Source organism: Hypanus sabinus, chromosome 6 (assembly GCF_030144855.1).
Source record: "Hypanus sabinus isolate sHypSab1 chromosome 6, sHypSab1.hap1, whole genome shotgun sequence".
Classification (NCBI taxonomy): domain Eukaryota; kingdom Metazoa; phylum Chordata; class Chondrichthyes; order Myliobatiformes; family Dasyatidae; genus Hypanus; species Hypanus sabinus.
The window spans coordinates 68672828-68691130 of record NC_082711.1 but is presented as its reverse complement, the minus strand read 5'-3'; the positions used below and the strand labels follow the sequence as shown (position 1 = coordinate 68691130).

The 18303-nt window shown below is 39.1% G+C and overlaps 1 protein-coding gene across 3 annotated transcripts in view; it reads right to left on the bottom strand.

The window, feature by feature from the left end:
- Positions 1-18303, bottom strand: part of ankrd28b (ankyrin repeat domain 28b) — a 215379-nt gene that overhangs the window by 135723 nt on the left and 61353 nt on the right. Inside the window, exons 1-3 of one of the 3 annotated variants that reach the window (XM_059972358.1) lie at positions 3803-4168; positions 2903-3292; positions 2482-2565 (exon numbers count right to left, since the gene is read on the bottom strand). In XM_059972358.1, the coding sequence (XP_059828341.1) occupies positions 2482-2565; positions 2903-3037 (219 nt within the window). In that variant the 5' untranslated portion in view covers positions 3038-3292; positions 3803-4168. Of the gene's footprint in view, positions 1-2481; positions 2566-2902; positions 3293-3802; positions 4169-18303 lie in introns of those variants that run through there. The other 2 variants (XM_059972359.1, XM_059972360.1) reach the window with 2 other exon arrangements.

Sequence of the window (18303 nt, the reverse complement as noted above, 5' to 3'; positions counted from 1 at the left end):
ACCATCCAAGTCACACTCTCTTCTTGTTACTACCATCAGACAGGAGGTACAGAAGTCTTTGATCCCACACCACCAGATTCAGGAACACATATTACTCTGCAACTATCAGGCTTCCGAAGCAGCATGGATAATTTCACTCACTACAACTTTGACCTATAGGCTCACTTTCAAGGATTCTAAAATTCATGTTTTCAATATTATATTTTATTTGTACAGTTTGCCTTCTTTTGCATATTGTCAGTTTTTGTCCGTTTATGTATAGTTTTTCATAAATTTATGTTGTATTTCTTGTTCCTGTAAATGCCTGCAAGAAAATTAATCTCAAGGTAGTATTTGTTAACATACATGTACTTTAATAATAATTTTACTGTGAACTTTTTGAACATTGAATAGATCTTGTAAAGAATCTTCAACCTAAAATGTTAAAAGCTGCCTTAACAGTAGTTCTCTGTTTTTCTCTCCTTCCTTTCTTAAATTGTGGGGTCACATTTGCTACGTTATTCCACAGGGACAATTCCAAATCTATAGAATTTTCCATGATGATAACCAGAGGGTTCACCCATCTCTAACAGCAACCCTTTTCAAAACTCTGGGATATGGATCATAAGGATTTAAGAGGGGTTTTGTCTCACCAACTTTTCTATACCATTTTGCTTTATGCTGATCTGCACATGAAAACAAAGAATTAGAATAATTGTTTAAAGCACAAATACACTAAAAATAGTTTAGATTTTAAATATAATATGCCATTACTTGTAATAAAAGATGCTATTGCCAAAACACAAAACATTAGTTACAACCAAGCATGCAGAACAATCCTGAGTCATAATCATCTTCATGGCTGAGCAAGTAGATGCAACCAATGCAATAAATATCTAATTTTTAGTAAACATTCATATAAAAAAGGTTCCTTCACACACTCCAAGTCAAATAACACGAACCTAACAAAAATCAAGCAACTAGTCTCAACACAAAGTTCAGCAACAGAGATTGAACAAGGTATGTTTGCTTCTCAAATGGCCCTAGGTTGATTTATTTTGAATTTCTCAATGCATTTTTCAAAACATAACACAATACACAATATGGCATAAAATAGGTAATTTAAGACATCATGACCGTGTTTTCATTTACTGGGTTTATTGTAGTAAACCTTAATAATTAGGAGCTCAGGAATCCTTTATTAAGCAATACCAAGAGCAACGTTACGTAACCAACATCCAAGTTTCCTTTATCTGGCAAGAGACAGGCCGAACTGAGGGAGGAAGATAACGTGCCTCACCACATTTGATCAAGATCACAAATTGCCTAAGGAATCAACAACATTCAGTAACAACCTTCTGGATTTGGCAAACTGCATATACTGAAATAATGGAGAAAGTGAGAATTTCAACATGCAGTGGATTCCAGTTACATTTTGGCCTAATTAAGCAGCCACACCAAATGGTTGAGGTTTCGTAGAAATAGTTAAAAAGGTATAAAGTACAAAATAGACAAACTACTGTTTTACTGAGCAACAAATTATGTAATTGTATTAAACATAGAAGAAATAAGAACACTACAGTACTATAAAACTGTGTATGGGTTCTTAATAGCTATTGATGGAGGAATTCAAAGTCTGTACGATGTTCTTCTGATTGACAGTAAGTGAACAAAATCACGGCAGACACCTACTGCAGATAATGGACAGCCTTCGTACAATGCTTTCTTGACTGCATCTTCCAAATATTCATTTTCATGGTAACATTTAAGATGATTGTTGATTTCTTCAAATTCTTTGTAGCTCCTAACTTATTGAAGTAGTGAAATCTTTTCATTTTCACTCACGGCCTTTTCTGGCATTTCTCACTCAAACCACAGTGAGCAAAACAGCTTTGAATTGTCTTCCTGCTATTTCTCACCAACTATATATTTTAAGTACAAACACGCAATAAATGCTATATAAGACAGACAACTGCGCTGCTCCGAAGAGTACTATATGAGGTCATTCTTACCCTTGGCCATCAGGCTCTATAATAAGTCAACCAGTAGCCAGGGAAGAGATCATGTAATCTTTGACTTAAAAATAAGATGTACAAGATTTACAAGGCAACTTATTTTTATTCTATCTTACTTCTCTTCTAATATTTGCCTATCTGTGCACTAATTGGGCTACAGTGACACTAATTTCCTTTGTGATCAATAAAGTATCTATCTATTTAAAAACTGTTCACTCTAAGCCTGGTGTAGTGTCCAACGGCCACACAAGTGCATGAGACTGATGCTAGTTTGGCAAGTCTCCTGTCCTTATTAAGTGGCATAGTGTCCCAAATAAATGGAAGGAATGCTGGCTATTTTCTCAGTTAGTTTTTTTTTAAAAAGAGTTGTCCCAAATAAGCAAGTGCCCTATTTAACCGATGGCCCAATTAACCGGAATTGTGTGTCTATGTATGTTTTACATATAATATTTATCACCAGAAGTACTTGAAGCTGATCATCTCTTACCTGCACATTGACATCCTCTTTTTTGAAAATTAAGCTGCGAACTTCATCTGGATCTCCATTGAAAATAGCTTGAACCAGTGGTGGCTGCAATATTGAAAGAAACTTTTATAAATTGTACACATACAAAAATAAATCATCAACTGCTTGTGACATCATTAAGTGATAAAAGATGGCTGTTGAATAGAAATGGTAATGATATGTAATATACAATGCAAAGTTTTTCTAGAGTATGCACTATCAATTAGAAATAGATCCAGCTGATTACCTTCAATCCAAACTTTTAAAGATATAAATGTTTACACTTCTGAATAATTCCTTAAGAAGTACATCAAGATATCAGATTAAACTTGGACATGCATATTCTACTGAAATTGATGCAGGAATTATGCACATAGGTTAGAACAAGCTAAATTTTTCTCACCCTTTCATCTTCAAGTGAAAATGACTTTGACATGGGTAGTGACACATCCTTGTACTTTTCCTGAAGTTTTTTAGAAGCAACAATGGGAAAATCATCGTCCACCTCCTCCAGAACAACTATGCACACACGGCTCATCTGATATCCTGTTTACGCCCTAATATTATAAATTTTGTTTGCAGACAGCACACTGATTCTACTTTGTTATTCAATGCAATTCTCTATGCTGGAGATTATATGGCAGTCCCATTCACATACTGTTTGCAGAAGTAGTTCCGGTGTTAATATAGTCCACAGGCCAACACCAGTACCAGAATTACCGAAGTAGTTCCTTATTTGAGAGCGTATTCTTAATGTAGTATTGTAGTTGTTATGGGTGACATAACATCATTCCTTAAATACAAAAGCAGGCAATTCATGTAGTTTAAAAACAGAGAAAATCAGTACCTGTCACAAATTGCAGGCCCAAATTATTATTGATTTTGCTGGCTAAAGCAGTGCCTAGAAGCTGCTGCAGGCTAATGTCACACCTGTACAAGCAATGAGAAAACGTATATATGTGTTGGTATGAGACAGAGAGAGAAAAGAAAAACAGAAAGGAAGAAGATGGAGAGAGCGAGGGACCACACAAATGCAAGCAAATTTTAAAAATGCAAGTGATAGAGAAAGAAAAAGAAGAAAGTCAGAGATGGTGTGTACAAGCACGACCCAGAAACAGAATATTATGACAACTCTGCCAGCAATGGAGCTATGCTGAGCAGTCAGTTTTATCCTGCAGCTCGGCACTGCAGGAACTCCAAAGGGAAATTCAATGAGCTGAAAATATGCAAGCTACCGTCCTTCAATGCATAAAAAGTAAGTAGGGAAAAAAATCACGAACACAGATTTCAAAAGGCACTTAACTGCTTTCTTTGGATCACAGGATGGAAAAAAAAGCTGTAAATCTTTAAAACCACGATTACAATGAAGAAAAAAATACCACTGCCGTCTAAATTCCTATGTGCTTCAAGACAAGCTTATTCCATAAGTCTGTCAATTCAAGTTTATAATCCAGTACCGATCAATTCTGTCCTTAAAGGCCGATTCTTGCTTCTTCATGTCAATGCCGTTAAAAAGTAGTCAGTGGACAACCATAGCGTAACCAACATTTCAGTCCTACGTTCACTAATGTTAAATGGAACGGTAGCAGAATTCTGGTGGTTTCTTCTAGCATACTTCCTTCTGTATGCCCTTGCAACTTCAACTGTGCATGCCAGAGCCGTGAATAATGATTAGTCTGACGCTGAAGCAGCTTTATTGCAGAAAGGCTACAAGTTAACAGTTTCATTCAAAGCTGTACGGGAAAACTACAGTAGTTCATTAGCGCTGCTGACTAATACAGCTGCAGGGTGGCCCCCACAATTTAAGTACTATGTTTTTTTTGTTCCATGTTCAAAATAAGCTTTTTTTTTTGTATCAGCATGGAAGCACAATCATGAAGGAATCTGACTAACTAGAAGCTTAATTTGAAACAGTTAACATATCCCACTGTGTGAATGCCAGAACAAACCTCCCAGTATGCTCTTAAAGCTATGTCTGCTGCAAAAAAAAAAGCTGGTCAAAGTTTCATTTCCTGCAAATATTCAGCATTTTATACTTCAGCACTCTTCAAGCAAGATCCATAACTCTTGATAGCTGGTTCAGAGTAGTCTTCATTTAATATAATCCAAAAAATAGAGAATATCCTATAACTTGCAAGCACATATTCATTGACTGCTTTATTTCCACTGTGCTGGCATTTCTATATTTGATTCACTTGGTAATTTTCATCTTAATGTTTTCAGGTTGGGAAATATCTCATTCTTTCAATTATGCTCCCATCACTCATAACCTAAGCCATAAGTAGCAAGATTACAGGGCACTCCTTTTTCTCATGGAAATGAAATTTAAAAACTAGAGGGCACAGGTTTAACATGAGAAAGGAAAGATTTTAAAAGGACCTTTTTTATAACAGAGTTATACCCTTTTTATATAAAACATAGAAAACCTACAGCACAATACAGACCCTTCAGCCCACAAAATTGTGCCAAACTTATCCCTACCTTAGAAATTACTAAACTTACCTACAGCTCTCTGTTTTTCTAAGCTCCATGTACCTATCCAAAAGTCTCTTAAAAGACCCTATCGTATCTGCCTCCACCATCGTTGCCGGCAGCCCATTCCACACACTCACCACTCTCTGATTAAAACACTTACCCCTGACATCTCCTCTGTACCTACTCCCCAGCAACCTTAAACCTGTGTCCTCTTGTGGCAACCACTTCAGCCCTTGGAAAAGGCCTCTGACTATCCACACGATCAATACCTCACATCCTCCATCGCTCCAAGGAGAAAAGGCTGAGTTCACGCAATGTGTTTTCATAAGGCATGTTCCCCAATCCAGGCAACATCCTTGTAAATATCCTCTACACCATTTCTATGATTTCCACATCCTTCCCGTAGTGAGGCGACCAGAACTGAGCACAGTACTCCAAGTGGGGTCTGACCAGGGTCCCATATAGCTGCAACATTACCTCTCGGCTCCTAAATTCAATTCCACAATTAATGAAGACCAATACACCATATGCCTTCTTAACCACAAAGTCAACCTGCGCAACCTTTTTATAACTTCATGCAAATGGCGAACTGCCTCTGAATGAACTGCCAGAGGAAATGGTAGAAGCAGGTCCTATAACAATGTTTTAAAAAAATAGTTGGGCAGGTACATGGATAGGAAAGATTCATGTCAGTATATATAATATTTAGACCAAACATAGGCAAATTGGACTAGCTTAGATGGGCATCTTGATTGGTATGGACAAGTTGGGTTGAAAAGCATGTTTCTGTACTGTACAACTCTATGAATCTAAAAAGGTTCTAATTTAGTACAACTATGGGATGAAGGCACCATATTTTGTCTAAAAATTTAAAAGGGGATGCAGAATTCAGAACAGTACAGGAAGAGGCTTTCAGTCCACAATGTTCTGCTGAACCAAATAAACTAGCAAATGGCTAGTTTTATATCCTTGTTGTCCATGGGAATGGTACTGGAGAATTGGAGGGAGGCAAATGTTGTCCCCTTATTCAAAAAAGGTAGTAGGGATAATCCAGGTAATTATAAACCAGTGAGCCTTACATCTGTGGTGGGAAAGCTATTGGAAAAGATTCTTAGAGATAGGATCGATGGGCATTTAGAGAATCATGGTCTGATCAGGGACAGTCAGCATGGCTTTGTGAAGGGCAGATCGTGTCTAACAAGCCTGATAGAGTTCTTTGAGGAGGTGAGGCAGATAGATGAGGGTAATGCAGTGGATGTGATCTACATGGATTTTAATAAGGCATTTGACAAGGTTCCACATGATAGGCTTATTCAGAAAGTCAAAAGTCATGGGATCCAGGGAAGTTTGGCCAGGTGGATTCAGAATTGGCTTGCCTGCAGAAAGAAGAATGTCATGGTGGAGGGAGTACATTCAGATTGGAGGGTTGTGACTAGTGGTGTCCCACAAGGGTCGGTTCTGGGACATCTACTTTTTGTGATTTTTATTAACAACCTAGATGTGGGGGTATAAGGGTGGGTTGGCAAGTTTGCTGACAACACAAAGGTTGGTGGTGTTGTGGATAGTTTAGAGGATTGTCAAAGATTGCAGAGAGACATTGATAGGATGCAGAAGTGGGCTGAGAAGTGGCAGGTGGAGTTCAACCCAGAGAAGTGTGAGGTGGTACATTTTGGAAGGACAAACTGCAATGCAGTTTGTAAATGGCAGGATACTTGGTAGTATGGAGGAGCAGAGGGATCTGGGGGTACATGTCCACAGATCCCTGAAAGTTGCCTCACAGGTAAATAGGGTAGTTAAGAAAGCTTATGGGGTGTTAGCTTTCATGAGTCGAGGGATAGAGTTTAAGAGTAGTGCAGTAATAATGCAGCTCTATAAAACTCTGGTTAGGCCACACTTGGAGCACTGTGTCCAGTTCTGGTCGCCTTGCTATAGGAAGAATCTGGAAGCATTGGAAAGGGTACAGAGGAGACTTACCAGAATGCTGCCTGGTTTAGAGAGTCTGCACTATGATCAGAGATTAAGGGAGCTAGGGCTTAACTCTTTGGAGACAAGAAGGATGAGAGGAGGCTTGATAGAGGTATGCAAGATATTAAGAGGAATATATAGAGTGGACAGCCAGCGCCCCTTCCCCAGAGCACCACTGCTCAATACAAGAGGACATGGCTTTAAGGTAAGGGGTGGAAAGTTCAAGGGGGATATTAGAGGAAGGCTTTTTACTCAGAGAATGGTTGGTGCGTGGAACGCACTGCCTGAGTCAGTGGTGGAGGCAGATACACTAGTGAAATTTAAGAGAATACTAGACAGGTATATGGAGGAATTTAAGGTGGGGGGTTATATGGGAGGCAGTGTTTAAGGGTCGGCACAACATTGTGGGTGGAAGGACATGTACTGTGCTGTACTATTCTATGTTCTAAACTAATTCCCTCTGCCTGCATAATGTCCATTTCTTTTCATTTTCTTCATATTCATGTGCCTATAAAAATGTTTCTTAAAAGTCTCTAATGCATCTGCCTTTACCACTTACATGATGTCAGCTGTTTGTCCCAGCAGGAATGGTTCCACATAGATAAACAAGATCAACTTCTTTATCAAATCTGGATGCCACAGGCCTGTTAACTTCTTTCTTTAGTTTATCGCAACAGTTTTTAATGGACTCAGGACAGTGATGAAATTACGCCAGAGAAAATGTAATTCAAAAGCATAATTATTTTTACAAATTTTGGGAGTATGCCCATCTTTAAAACTTCCGTTGATACGAAATGGAAATGTGAACTGTTGTGACAGCAGTGACCAAGCGCAATGTAAAAATACATCACCTCGCACCAAAGGACTGACTTCCACCTGTTATTGTTTTGCCCACTTAACAGCATATCAGCGTCATCTGCAGCCCAAGAATATTCTCCTTACCATCAAAAATTTTCACACCATCTGCAAGCTTACTAATCATACCTCCAAAGTTTACATCTGGACTTCAAAACCCTGGCATCAATATTTCCTCAGTTAGATCCTCGATTTCCTCACTTGCAGAACCCAATCGGTTCTGATTGGCAACAACGTCTCCTCCACGATCTCCATCAGTACAGGTGCACCACAAGGCTGTGTACTTAGCACCCTGCTCTATTTACTTTACACTTATGACTGTGTTGGTAAGCACAGCGCCAATACTATATTCAAGTTTGCTGATGACACCACTAAGTAGATCAAATTAAAGTTGGTGACAAATCGGCATATAGAAGGGAGACTGAAAATCTGGCTGAGTGGTGCCATAACAGCCTCTTACTCAATGTCAGCAAGTCCAAGGAGCTGCTTATTGACTACAGAAGGTGGAAACCAGACGCCCATGAGCCAGCCCTCATTGGAGGGTCAGAGCTGGAGATGGTCAGCAACTTTGTTCTTAATTCAGAGGACCTGTCTTGGGCCCGGCACATAATTGCAATTGGGAAGAATGCCTGGCAGCGCTTCTACTTCCTTAGGAGTTTGCACAGATTCAGCCTGACATCTAAAACTTTGACAAACTTCTATAGAATTGTGTTGACGACTATATTCAGTGGCTGTATCAAAGCCTGGTACAGAAACACCAATGCCCTTGAACGGAAAATCCTACAAAAAGTAGTGGGTATGGCCCAGTCAACCATGGTCGTCCTCACCATTGAGCACATCTACAGAAATGACCCAGGACATGCTCTGTTCCCACTGTTATCATCAGGAAGAACGCACAGAAGCCTCAGGACTCACAACACCTGGTTCAGGAACTGTTATTACTCCTCAATCATCAGGCTCTTGAACCAAGCACGATAACTATTATATATATATATAATTCCCAAGTTGGTGCAGTCTTTCATATATTCTTTTATGGTTATTGTTCTATTACAGATTTATTGAGTACAAATCTCAGGGTTGTACATGGTGACATATATGTATTTTGATAATAAACTTACTTTGGACTTTGAACTAAATCATTAAACTGTATAACAAAACAGCAAAATTCCTAGAACCAATCCCTGTGGCATACTGCTGACAGGATCTGACTTGGGGGACTACAGCTTTCTAAATTCCCCCATAATTTTTAAAATAGTTTTCCCCAAAATAAAAGATTAGTTATAGAAATGCTAACATCTTTAGCAATTACAGTGAGAGATTGCAGCCAGTTAATTTAGTAACCAATTTTCAATGAAAATAAAATTATGCACATTTCCCCACAATAATGAAACCAACACCACTGTCTTTGAGAATGCAGATGCCAGTTCACAGCAAGAGATCACTTCAGTGATTTGCTTTGGAAACTGACATGGCAATCTCTTCTACTGACACTTGTAAAACACTTTATCAATGTTCAACGTTCAAACTAAATGTATTATTAAAGTATACATGTCACCACATACAGCCCAGAAAATCATTTTCTTGTGGGCATACTCTATAAATCCAATAACCATAATAGAATTAATGAAAGATCGCACCAAAAGGTAAGATAACCAGTGAGAAAAAGAGAACAAACTGAGAAAATACAAACTATGTAATATACCAATTAATAACTTAAGGCAATCAAAACTAGCCACTGGGTGTGTGGCATTCTGATTCAGTACCATATTAACTATTGAGAGGAAGACAATAAACAAATCTCACGCTGATCGGCACTCACTGAAATTGTTGTACACAGAATTACAGAAAAGTATGTTTATAAACAGTTCTCAGGAACGGAACTCATATACAACCCGGAAATTACTTGAATTTCATTTTAAACCTGTTTTAAATATTACTATATAGACTTAGAAGGTTTAACTTTCCAGTCACATAAGTAATTTTTTATCAATATCATGCAACTACTATAATGTGAGACACTGCAAAATCAGATCATCTCCATAAATAAATGTACATCAATAATCATACTTGATTATAATCACAATCAGGCATCTCAATCAAACCAGTTTATAATTAACATTTCCCTAGGACAGAGCATTTCATGTATGAGGAGAGACTGGATAAGGGCAAGAGGGCAAAAGACTGAAGTACATAAAATTGATAGATACAGACTGCAGAAAAAAATTCCCCAAATCAAAGGTAAATGTAACAAAAGGACACAAGCTTACAGTAAGGGGTAGTGATTTAGATGGGATGCAAGGAGGACCCTTCACCTAAAGAGTAGTGAGTAGCTGAATACATTGCTGGAGAGAGCAGTTGAAGCAGAACCACTGGCAGCATTTAAGTAGCGTTTGGATGAGCACTTGAGAGGCTTTCCACCAGTGATCCCTCAACTAAAAGGTTGTTTCTGATCTCCCAACAACCCCTTCTTGAAGTCCACAATCAATTTCTTCACGCTCTTACAATGTGTAGGAAATTGTGGTTGTGACACCACTCAACCAAACAATATATCTCATTCCTGTAGGCCTCCTCTTCACATCTGAAATACTGCCTAGCAACAACAGGAGAACAGTGGGCTAAGCATGCATTCTTGATATGCGCCTGCATTGACTACCAGTGAGAAAGAGATCCACACTGATTGTGGTTTCCCAATAAGGAAGTCGAGGATCCAGTTACAAAGGGAGGTACAGAGGCCAAGGTTTTGAAACTTGTTGATTAGTACTGAGAGTGGGGAGATGAGTGTTGAACATCAAAGTGCAATCAATAAACAACAGCATGATAAGTGTTTTGCTGTTGCCTAGGTACTTCAAAAGCAGGATAGAGAGTCAGAGAGATTATGTCCACTGTAGATCTGTTGTGGCAGTAGGCAAATTGCTGCAGGTCCAGACTGTTGCTCAGGTGTGAGTTACAGTGGCATCCAAATGTTTGGGCACCCCGGTCAAAATTTCTGTTACTGTGAATAGTTAGTTAAGTGAGTAAAAGATTAACTGAACTCCAAAAGTCATAAAGTTAAAGATTAAACATTCTTTTCAATATTTTAAGCACGATTAATGTATTATTTTTGTTTTGTACTATTTTAGAATGAAAAAAAGGAGCACCATGCAAAAGTTTGGGCACCCCAAGAGATTTGAGTTCAGATTAACTTTTACCAAGGTCTCAGATCTTAATTAGATTGTTAAGGCTATGGCTTGTTCACAATCGTCATTAGGAAAGGCCAGGTGATGCAAGTTTCAAAGCTTTATGAATACCCTGACACCTCAAACGTTGTCCCAACAATCAGCAGCCATGGGCTCCTCTAAGCAGCTGCCTAACACTCTGAAAATTAAAATAAATGATGCCCACAAAGCCGAAGGCTATAAAAAGATAGCAAAGCGTTTTCAGGTAGCCGTTTCCTCAGTTTGTAATGTAATTAAGAAATGGCAGTTAACAGGAACGGTGGAGGTCAAGTTGAGGTCTGGAAGACCAAGAAAACTTTCCGAGAGAACTGCTTGTAGGATTGTTTGAAAGGCAAATCAAACCACCCGTTTGACTGCAAAAGACCTCAGGAAGATTTAGCAGACTCTGGAGTAGTGGTGCACAGTTCTACTGTGTAGTGATACCTTCATAAATATGACCTTCATGGAAGAGTCATCTGAAGAAAACCTTTTTTGCGTCCTCACCACAAAATTCGGCGTCAGAAGTTTGCAAAGGAACATCTAAACAAGCCTGATACATTTTGGAAACAAGTCCTGTGGACTGATAAAGTTAAAATAGAACTTTTTGGCCGCAATGAGCAAAGATATGTTTGGAGAAAAAAGGGTGCATAATTTCATGAAAAGAACACCTCTCCAAATGTTAAGCATGGGGGTGGATCAATCATGCTCTGGGCTTGTGTTGCAGCCAGTGGCATGGGGAACATTTCACTGGTAGAGGGAAGAATGAATTCAATTAAATACCAGCAAATTCTGGAAGCAAACATCACACCGTCTGTGAAAAAGCTGAAGATGAAAAGAGGATAGCTTCTACAACAGGATAATGATCCTAAACACACCTCAGAATCCACAATGGACTACCTCAAGAGGCGCAAACTAAAGGTTTTGCCATGGCCCTCACAGTCCCCCAACCTAAACACCATTCAAAATCTGTGGATAGAGCTCAAAAGAGCAGTGCATGCAAGACGGCCCAAGATTCTCACAGAACTAGAAGCCTTTTGCAAGGAAGAATGGGCGAAAATCCCCTAAACAAGAATTGAAAGACTCTTAGCTGGCTACAGAAAGCATTTACAAGCTGTGAAACTTGCCAAAGGGGGAGTTACTAAGTACTGACCATGCAGGGTACCCAAACTTTTGCTTCAGGCCCTTTTCCTTTTTTGTTATTTTGAAACTGTAAAAGATGGAAATAAAAAAGTAATCTTGCTTAAAACATTAAAGAATCATCTTTTACTCGCTTAGCTATTCACAGTAAGAGAAATTTTGACCGGGGTGGTCAAACTTTTGCATGCCACTGTATTTCTAGCTCTGACTAACCTCTCAACACACTTCATTACAGTAGTAGCTCCTAAGCAGTATTCAATGAGGCAGTACACTCTGCTCTTTTTAGGCACCAGTGTGACTGATGCCCTTTTGAAGCAGCTGAAAACTTCCAACTGCAGCCGTGACTGATTGAAGATGTCCTTGAGCACTCCAGCTAGTCAGGTGGCACAGATTTTCAGTACACCATCAGGGTCTGAGGCCTTGTTAAGGTTCATCTTCCTGAAGGACATTCTGAAATCAACTTCTGGGACAGAGTTTATAAGGTTGCCAGAAGCTGTGAAGATTCGTATAGGCATAGTTCTATTTTACCTTTCAAAGGAAGCATGAAAGGCATTGAGTAAAGCATCACTGACATTTTTGCTGTTTGGTTTCACCTTGCCATAGCAATAGTGCATGTGAATTTGTGTACAACTTCAAACAGAATTGCCTTCTCTCTCTCTTTCATAATGGCCTTCTGTAGATCATACCTGGACTTTTTATAGGGTTCTGGATCACCAGTTTTGAACACCACAGATTTGAACTTCAGCAGATATCCAATGCTCTGGTTCATTAGCCAGGAAATTGGCAAGGAGAGATAACCTTGGAGCTCTGCACTTCAGTTTTACCTGGAGCTTATCCCTGGAAGACAGACTTCTTATAAATATGACTTTTAAATATTTAATGCATCTAGTCATTTGGCTTTAATCTTACTTTCAAAAAATGCACAACTTCCATCTTGATTTATTAACTAAGAATTGAGATATGGGAAGATGAGACTTGGAAAAATTTTAAAATAATTTCTGTGAATTATGGAACATATTTTGGGAGCTTCCACAACATATGGGATAGGAACTTCAGAACCAAAATCTTTTAAAATCTAAACCCAAAACATTAATAACCATGGCAATTTAACAGAAACAACAGGCTGTGGTTAAGATTGTTCAGTTTAAAAAGAGTTATAGAGTTAATGATTTTACAATGTTGTGTTAATAATGGAAAACAGATATTCAAGAATAAGTGGAGTAGAAGTAATTTCAGTCACTTTTCACTTGTTTTGCAGTTATTGTTGCAAGAAGTAGGCATATTATTCACAACTAGATGAAAATCAGCATATAAATACTAAATGTCTCCAAAAGCTGTAGCATCATGATATTTAAACTGTATTGCCAGTTCTCAAAGCATGTTTCTCTAAGTCTAAAAAAGCAATGCAAATCTGATGTGTCTGTTGACCAGTCCCCAGGGAAGACACATTTTATTCAAAGTTTCCCAAGACAACAGTCTTGGCAAACTCAGCAAGTTTACATTGAAGATTTCCTCAGCTACACACATTAACCTTCAAAATACCGGCTTTAGGGCCAGGCTGTGGTTGCTGCTGAAAAAAGATAGTTTTTTTTTAGTAATTTATCTCAATAAAAGTGACTACTGGTTTTCAAAGATAAAGGTTTTGTTGACAAATATTGAGTAGTTTAATAGAATCATTACAGCATGACAAGAATTATCCAATCAGCTCTTGGATTTCGGAAAAAAAAGTAATGTAAGGTACTATCACCTTGCAGGAATTTTTAAAAATATTTTTGGCAGAAATGACATTTAAATGATCAAAAACAATATGTTTTCCTTTAGGTTTAGGAGTAAAATGTACTACTTTGCTAAAGTTAGATATTCCGGAAATTTGAACAAAAGTAAAATGTGCTTCACTAGATGATAATACCAAAACTTTAATAACTTTTGTGCTTCCTGTGCCTTTTCCCCGTTTTGTTCCTGCGCTGTAGACAAGATCTGAAAAGCAATAATGACTCATCCCTTACTAACAATAATACTTAACTGTGAACTGCACTGGAAACAATGCGCACCTCATAGAGGAGCAATGTAAAAAAATAGTCTGACTGCTTTTCCATTTACAAATGTCAGCACACTAATTACCATCTTAATGGATGTCACTTTCATAATTTGTCCTCATGGGTCTTTCGTTGCTATTTCACTATAACCATGAGGGTTCCATACTTATTCCATGCAGACAGATCAAAAATAAAAAAACAGTCAGGCTAACACTCTGAATAAGAAATTCCACGGGTGGGAATAGGATTATGAAAGGGAAAACTGCAAGGCTCTACATGAAACAACTGGCTTGAAATTGAGGTAAATTACAAGACTTGATGTTCATTCACCGACAGAAGGAAATCCAAGTTTCTTTACTTTGCATAGAAGTAATATGTACCAAATGAACTAAGCAAACTTAACTGCAAAACAAGTATGATTAAAACTAGTATAATTATACACATCTCATCCAGCATCAGAATGGACTGTATCTAAGTAACTATACAAGGCATAAAGAAAATCACGTTCCTTTTTGTGAAGCAAAGGGCTAACAATAAATATTACCTTCACTGTCATAATGCTCACAGCTACTGGTTAGCATAATTCAACTCCAATGTATGAAAGGGTATGAAAGCTGCCTGCAGAAATTATTAATACTGCAAGCTTGAGAAGAACCAATAAACAATATTGCCCTCAGGCTGTTGCCACCTTTCCAAAAACTTGCAGAATATTTGCTTCAACGTGTGGAATGGGATTGGGATAAAAACTGTATTGTCCTTCACAGATTTAATAGGCATTGGACATGAAAATGTATAAAGATATGAAATAAAACATGGTGCTGGATCATAAATAGTAAAACAAAACATTTAACAATGCATTAAATCAACATTATTTAAATAAAACATAGAAATACAAAAAACCTACAGCATAATAGAGGCCCTTCAGCCCACAAAACTGTGCCAAACATGACCCTATCTTAGAACTACCTAGGCTTACCCACAACCCTCTTATTTTTCTAAGCTCCATATATCCACCCTGGAGTCTCTTAAAAGACCCTATCATTTCCGCCTGCACCATCGTTGCCAGCAGCCCATTCCACACACTCGCCACTCTCTGCATAAAAAACTTACCCGACATCTCAACTGTACCTACTTTCAAGCACCTTAACCACCTCTCATGTTAGCCATTTCAGCCCTGGGAAAAAAGCCTCTGACTATCCACACGATCAATGTCTCATTATCTTGTACACCTCTATAAAGTCACCTCTCATCCTCTGTTGTTCCAAGGAGAAAAGAAAAGCCTTGTTTAAGCCTTGTGATTTTAACTGTGGAACACTAATTATTTCGTGCAGAATTGTGACTATTGGCTGAAGGATTATACTCAAGCTTGTATGTGTAATGTTAACTTACAGATTTAGTATATTTAATTGGATGTGTTCTGTAAATGTGTAACTGAATTTGAGCAACCTCATAACTCAACACTGCACTCTGACCATCAATCAGAGCCAGCCTAATCAGGTAGAGTACACTGAGAACAATTCTAATGTAAATATCAAAAAAAAACATAATGGAATTCAATTACTCCTTTTTGACTGGGTTTATAATTAAAAATAGCTTGAAACAGTATTTCAAGTGGAGGGGGGACACAGAGAATGAAAAATCTAAGTGGAGTCATCAGTGCAATCAATAGGGGTTTCTGTCTTGACCACCCCCTCAAACATTCAGTATTTAATATTTTCCAAATCCAGAACGGTCTGCATACACTTTTCCTAAAATCTTTGACAAGTATCATATTAGACCATTGGAATGATCTGACAGTTTTCATTTAATAGAAAGTGTTGCAAAGTCTTAGATGGGCAGTTGCAAGTCTTAAATGAACATTATTCCAATAGTTCCTCCATTCACAACACCCCTCAAGTTGAGATGTTGGAATGTCCGCACAATGACTGGACTTGACCAAAACCACAAGGATATTGAAGATGCACGAAAAACAGTGGTCATTAACAATGAGCTACTAAGGCTCAAGGTAGAAATAGCTACCCACCAAGAAACACATTTGGCAGATTCAGGTACGCTGAAGGAAAGGGACTACACATTTTTCTGGCAGGGAAAGAACCAAGACCAACCCCTCGAGCATGGAGTGGGTTTTGCCGTTAGGAACTCCTTGTTGCAAATGGTGGAACCACCAGAAAATGGATCAGAATGACTTATGACCCTCTGCCAACACACCAGCATCTCTCATCAATGTGTATACCCCTACCTTGAACTCCAGCTCTGGGGCAAAAGACATGTTCTATGACACAATAGAAGCTGTTGTCAGGAATAATCCCAGTGATGAGCACCTAGTTCTCCTTGGTGACTTCAACACCAGAGTGGGAGCCAATAATGATTCCTGGCCGTCTTGTCTTGGCCACTTTGGAATTGCCAAAATAAATGTCAATGGACAACGTCTCTTGGAGTTCTGCTCCTATCACGGCCTGTGTGTAACTAACTCCGAGTTTCAGACGAAGTCACAGTACAAGGTCTCATGGCGACATCCACGGTCTAAACACTGGCACCAACTAGACATGATCATCACCAGGCGCTCTTTCATCAACTCTGTACTAATTACCTGCTCACACCACAGTGCAGACTGCGATACGGATTATGCTTTAGTATGCTGCAAGATCAAACTATGTCCAAAGAAAATCCACCACTCCAAACAAACTGGAAAACCTCGCATCAGTACAACAGAGATGAAACAGTCAGGAAAGGTTGACCAGTTTGCCAAATCAGTACTGGGTGCTATGACTACCTCCTCACAAGGAGATACTGCAATAGAACAATGGTCATACCTTTTCAACACCATCCACGAATCAGCACTCTCTATCTTTGGAAGAAAGACGACAAAGAGTAGTGACTGATTTAAGGCAAAGTCCAACATCATGACTCCTGTCATCGAAGCCAAGCGTACAGCTCTCACAGAGTACAAGCGCTCACCGTACGACCAAACACTCCAGGCACTTCGAGATGCTATAAGCAAACTGCAACAGACTGCAAGGCAGTGTGCAAATGAGTACTGGCTCCAGCTCAGTGAGGACATTCGGACAGCAGCTGTGATAGGCAACATCAGAACAATGTATGATGGTATCAGAAAGCTCTTGGCCCATCACAGAGCAAGACAGCACCCCTGAAGTCATCCAGCAGTGAAATAATCACCAATAAAAGAAAGCAGATGGAACGCTGGATAGAACACTACTAGAGTTCTACTCGGGGAAAAATGTTGTTGTTAGCTCAGCCATTCATGGAAAAACTCCTGGCAACGATGGGATTCTTCCAGATCTGATCAAACACTGCAAGAGCTCACTCCTCCAACCTTTACACGAGGTCCTCCATCGGTGCTGGAAGGAAGCAGCCGCAGCACAGGATATGCACGACTCCAAAATCATCATTTTGTACAAGAACAAGTGTGATAGGAGCGACTGCAACAACTACAGGGGTATCTCCCTCCTGAGTATTGTCGGAAAATTCTTTGCTCGTGTAACTCTGGCACATCTACAAACTCTGGCAGAACGGGTTTACCTGGAGTCCCAATGTGGTTTTCGCGCAAGGAGATCAACTGTCCATATGATTTTCTCACTGTCAATGCCAGGAGAAATGCAGGGAATAACAGAAACCCCTCTATGTCACTTTCATCGACTTGACCAAGGCATTCGACCTTGTCAGCAGGGATGGGTTCTTTCAGATTCTCAAGATCGGCTGTGCCCCGAAACTCCAAAGTATCATCAAATCATTCCACGACAACATGAGGGCTACTGTTCAGCACAATGACAACTGATCAGAACCCTTCGCTATTCGTAGTGGAGTCAAACAAGGATGCCTGTTGGCCCCAACATTATTCGAAAACTCCAGGCACACCAGGTCTGACGGGCGGCTGTTCAACGTTGTGCATCTGAGAGCAAGAACTAAGGTGCAAAAGATCTTAATGCGTGACAAGCTCTTTGCCAATAACACTGCTGTAACCTCGCACACTAAACAGCAACTACAAACTCTCATGGACCGCTTCTCTAAGGCATTTTAGGACTTCAGGCTTACCATCAATCTGAAGAAAACAAATGTCTTTGCCCAGAACATAGTGGAAACACCAGTCATTACCATCGACAATTACAATCTAGAAGTGGTCC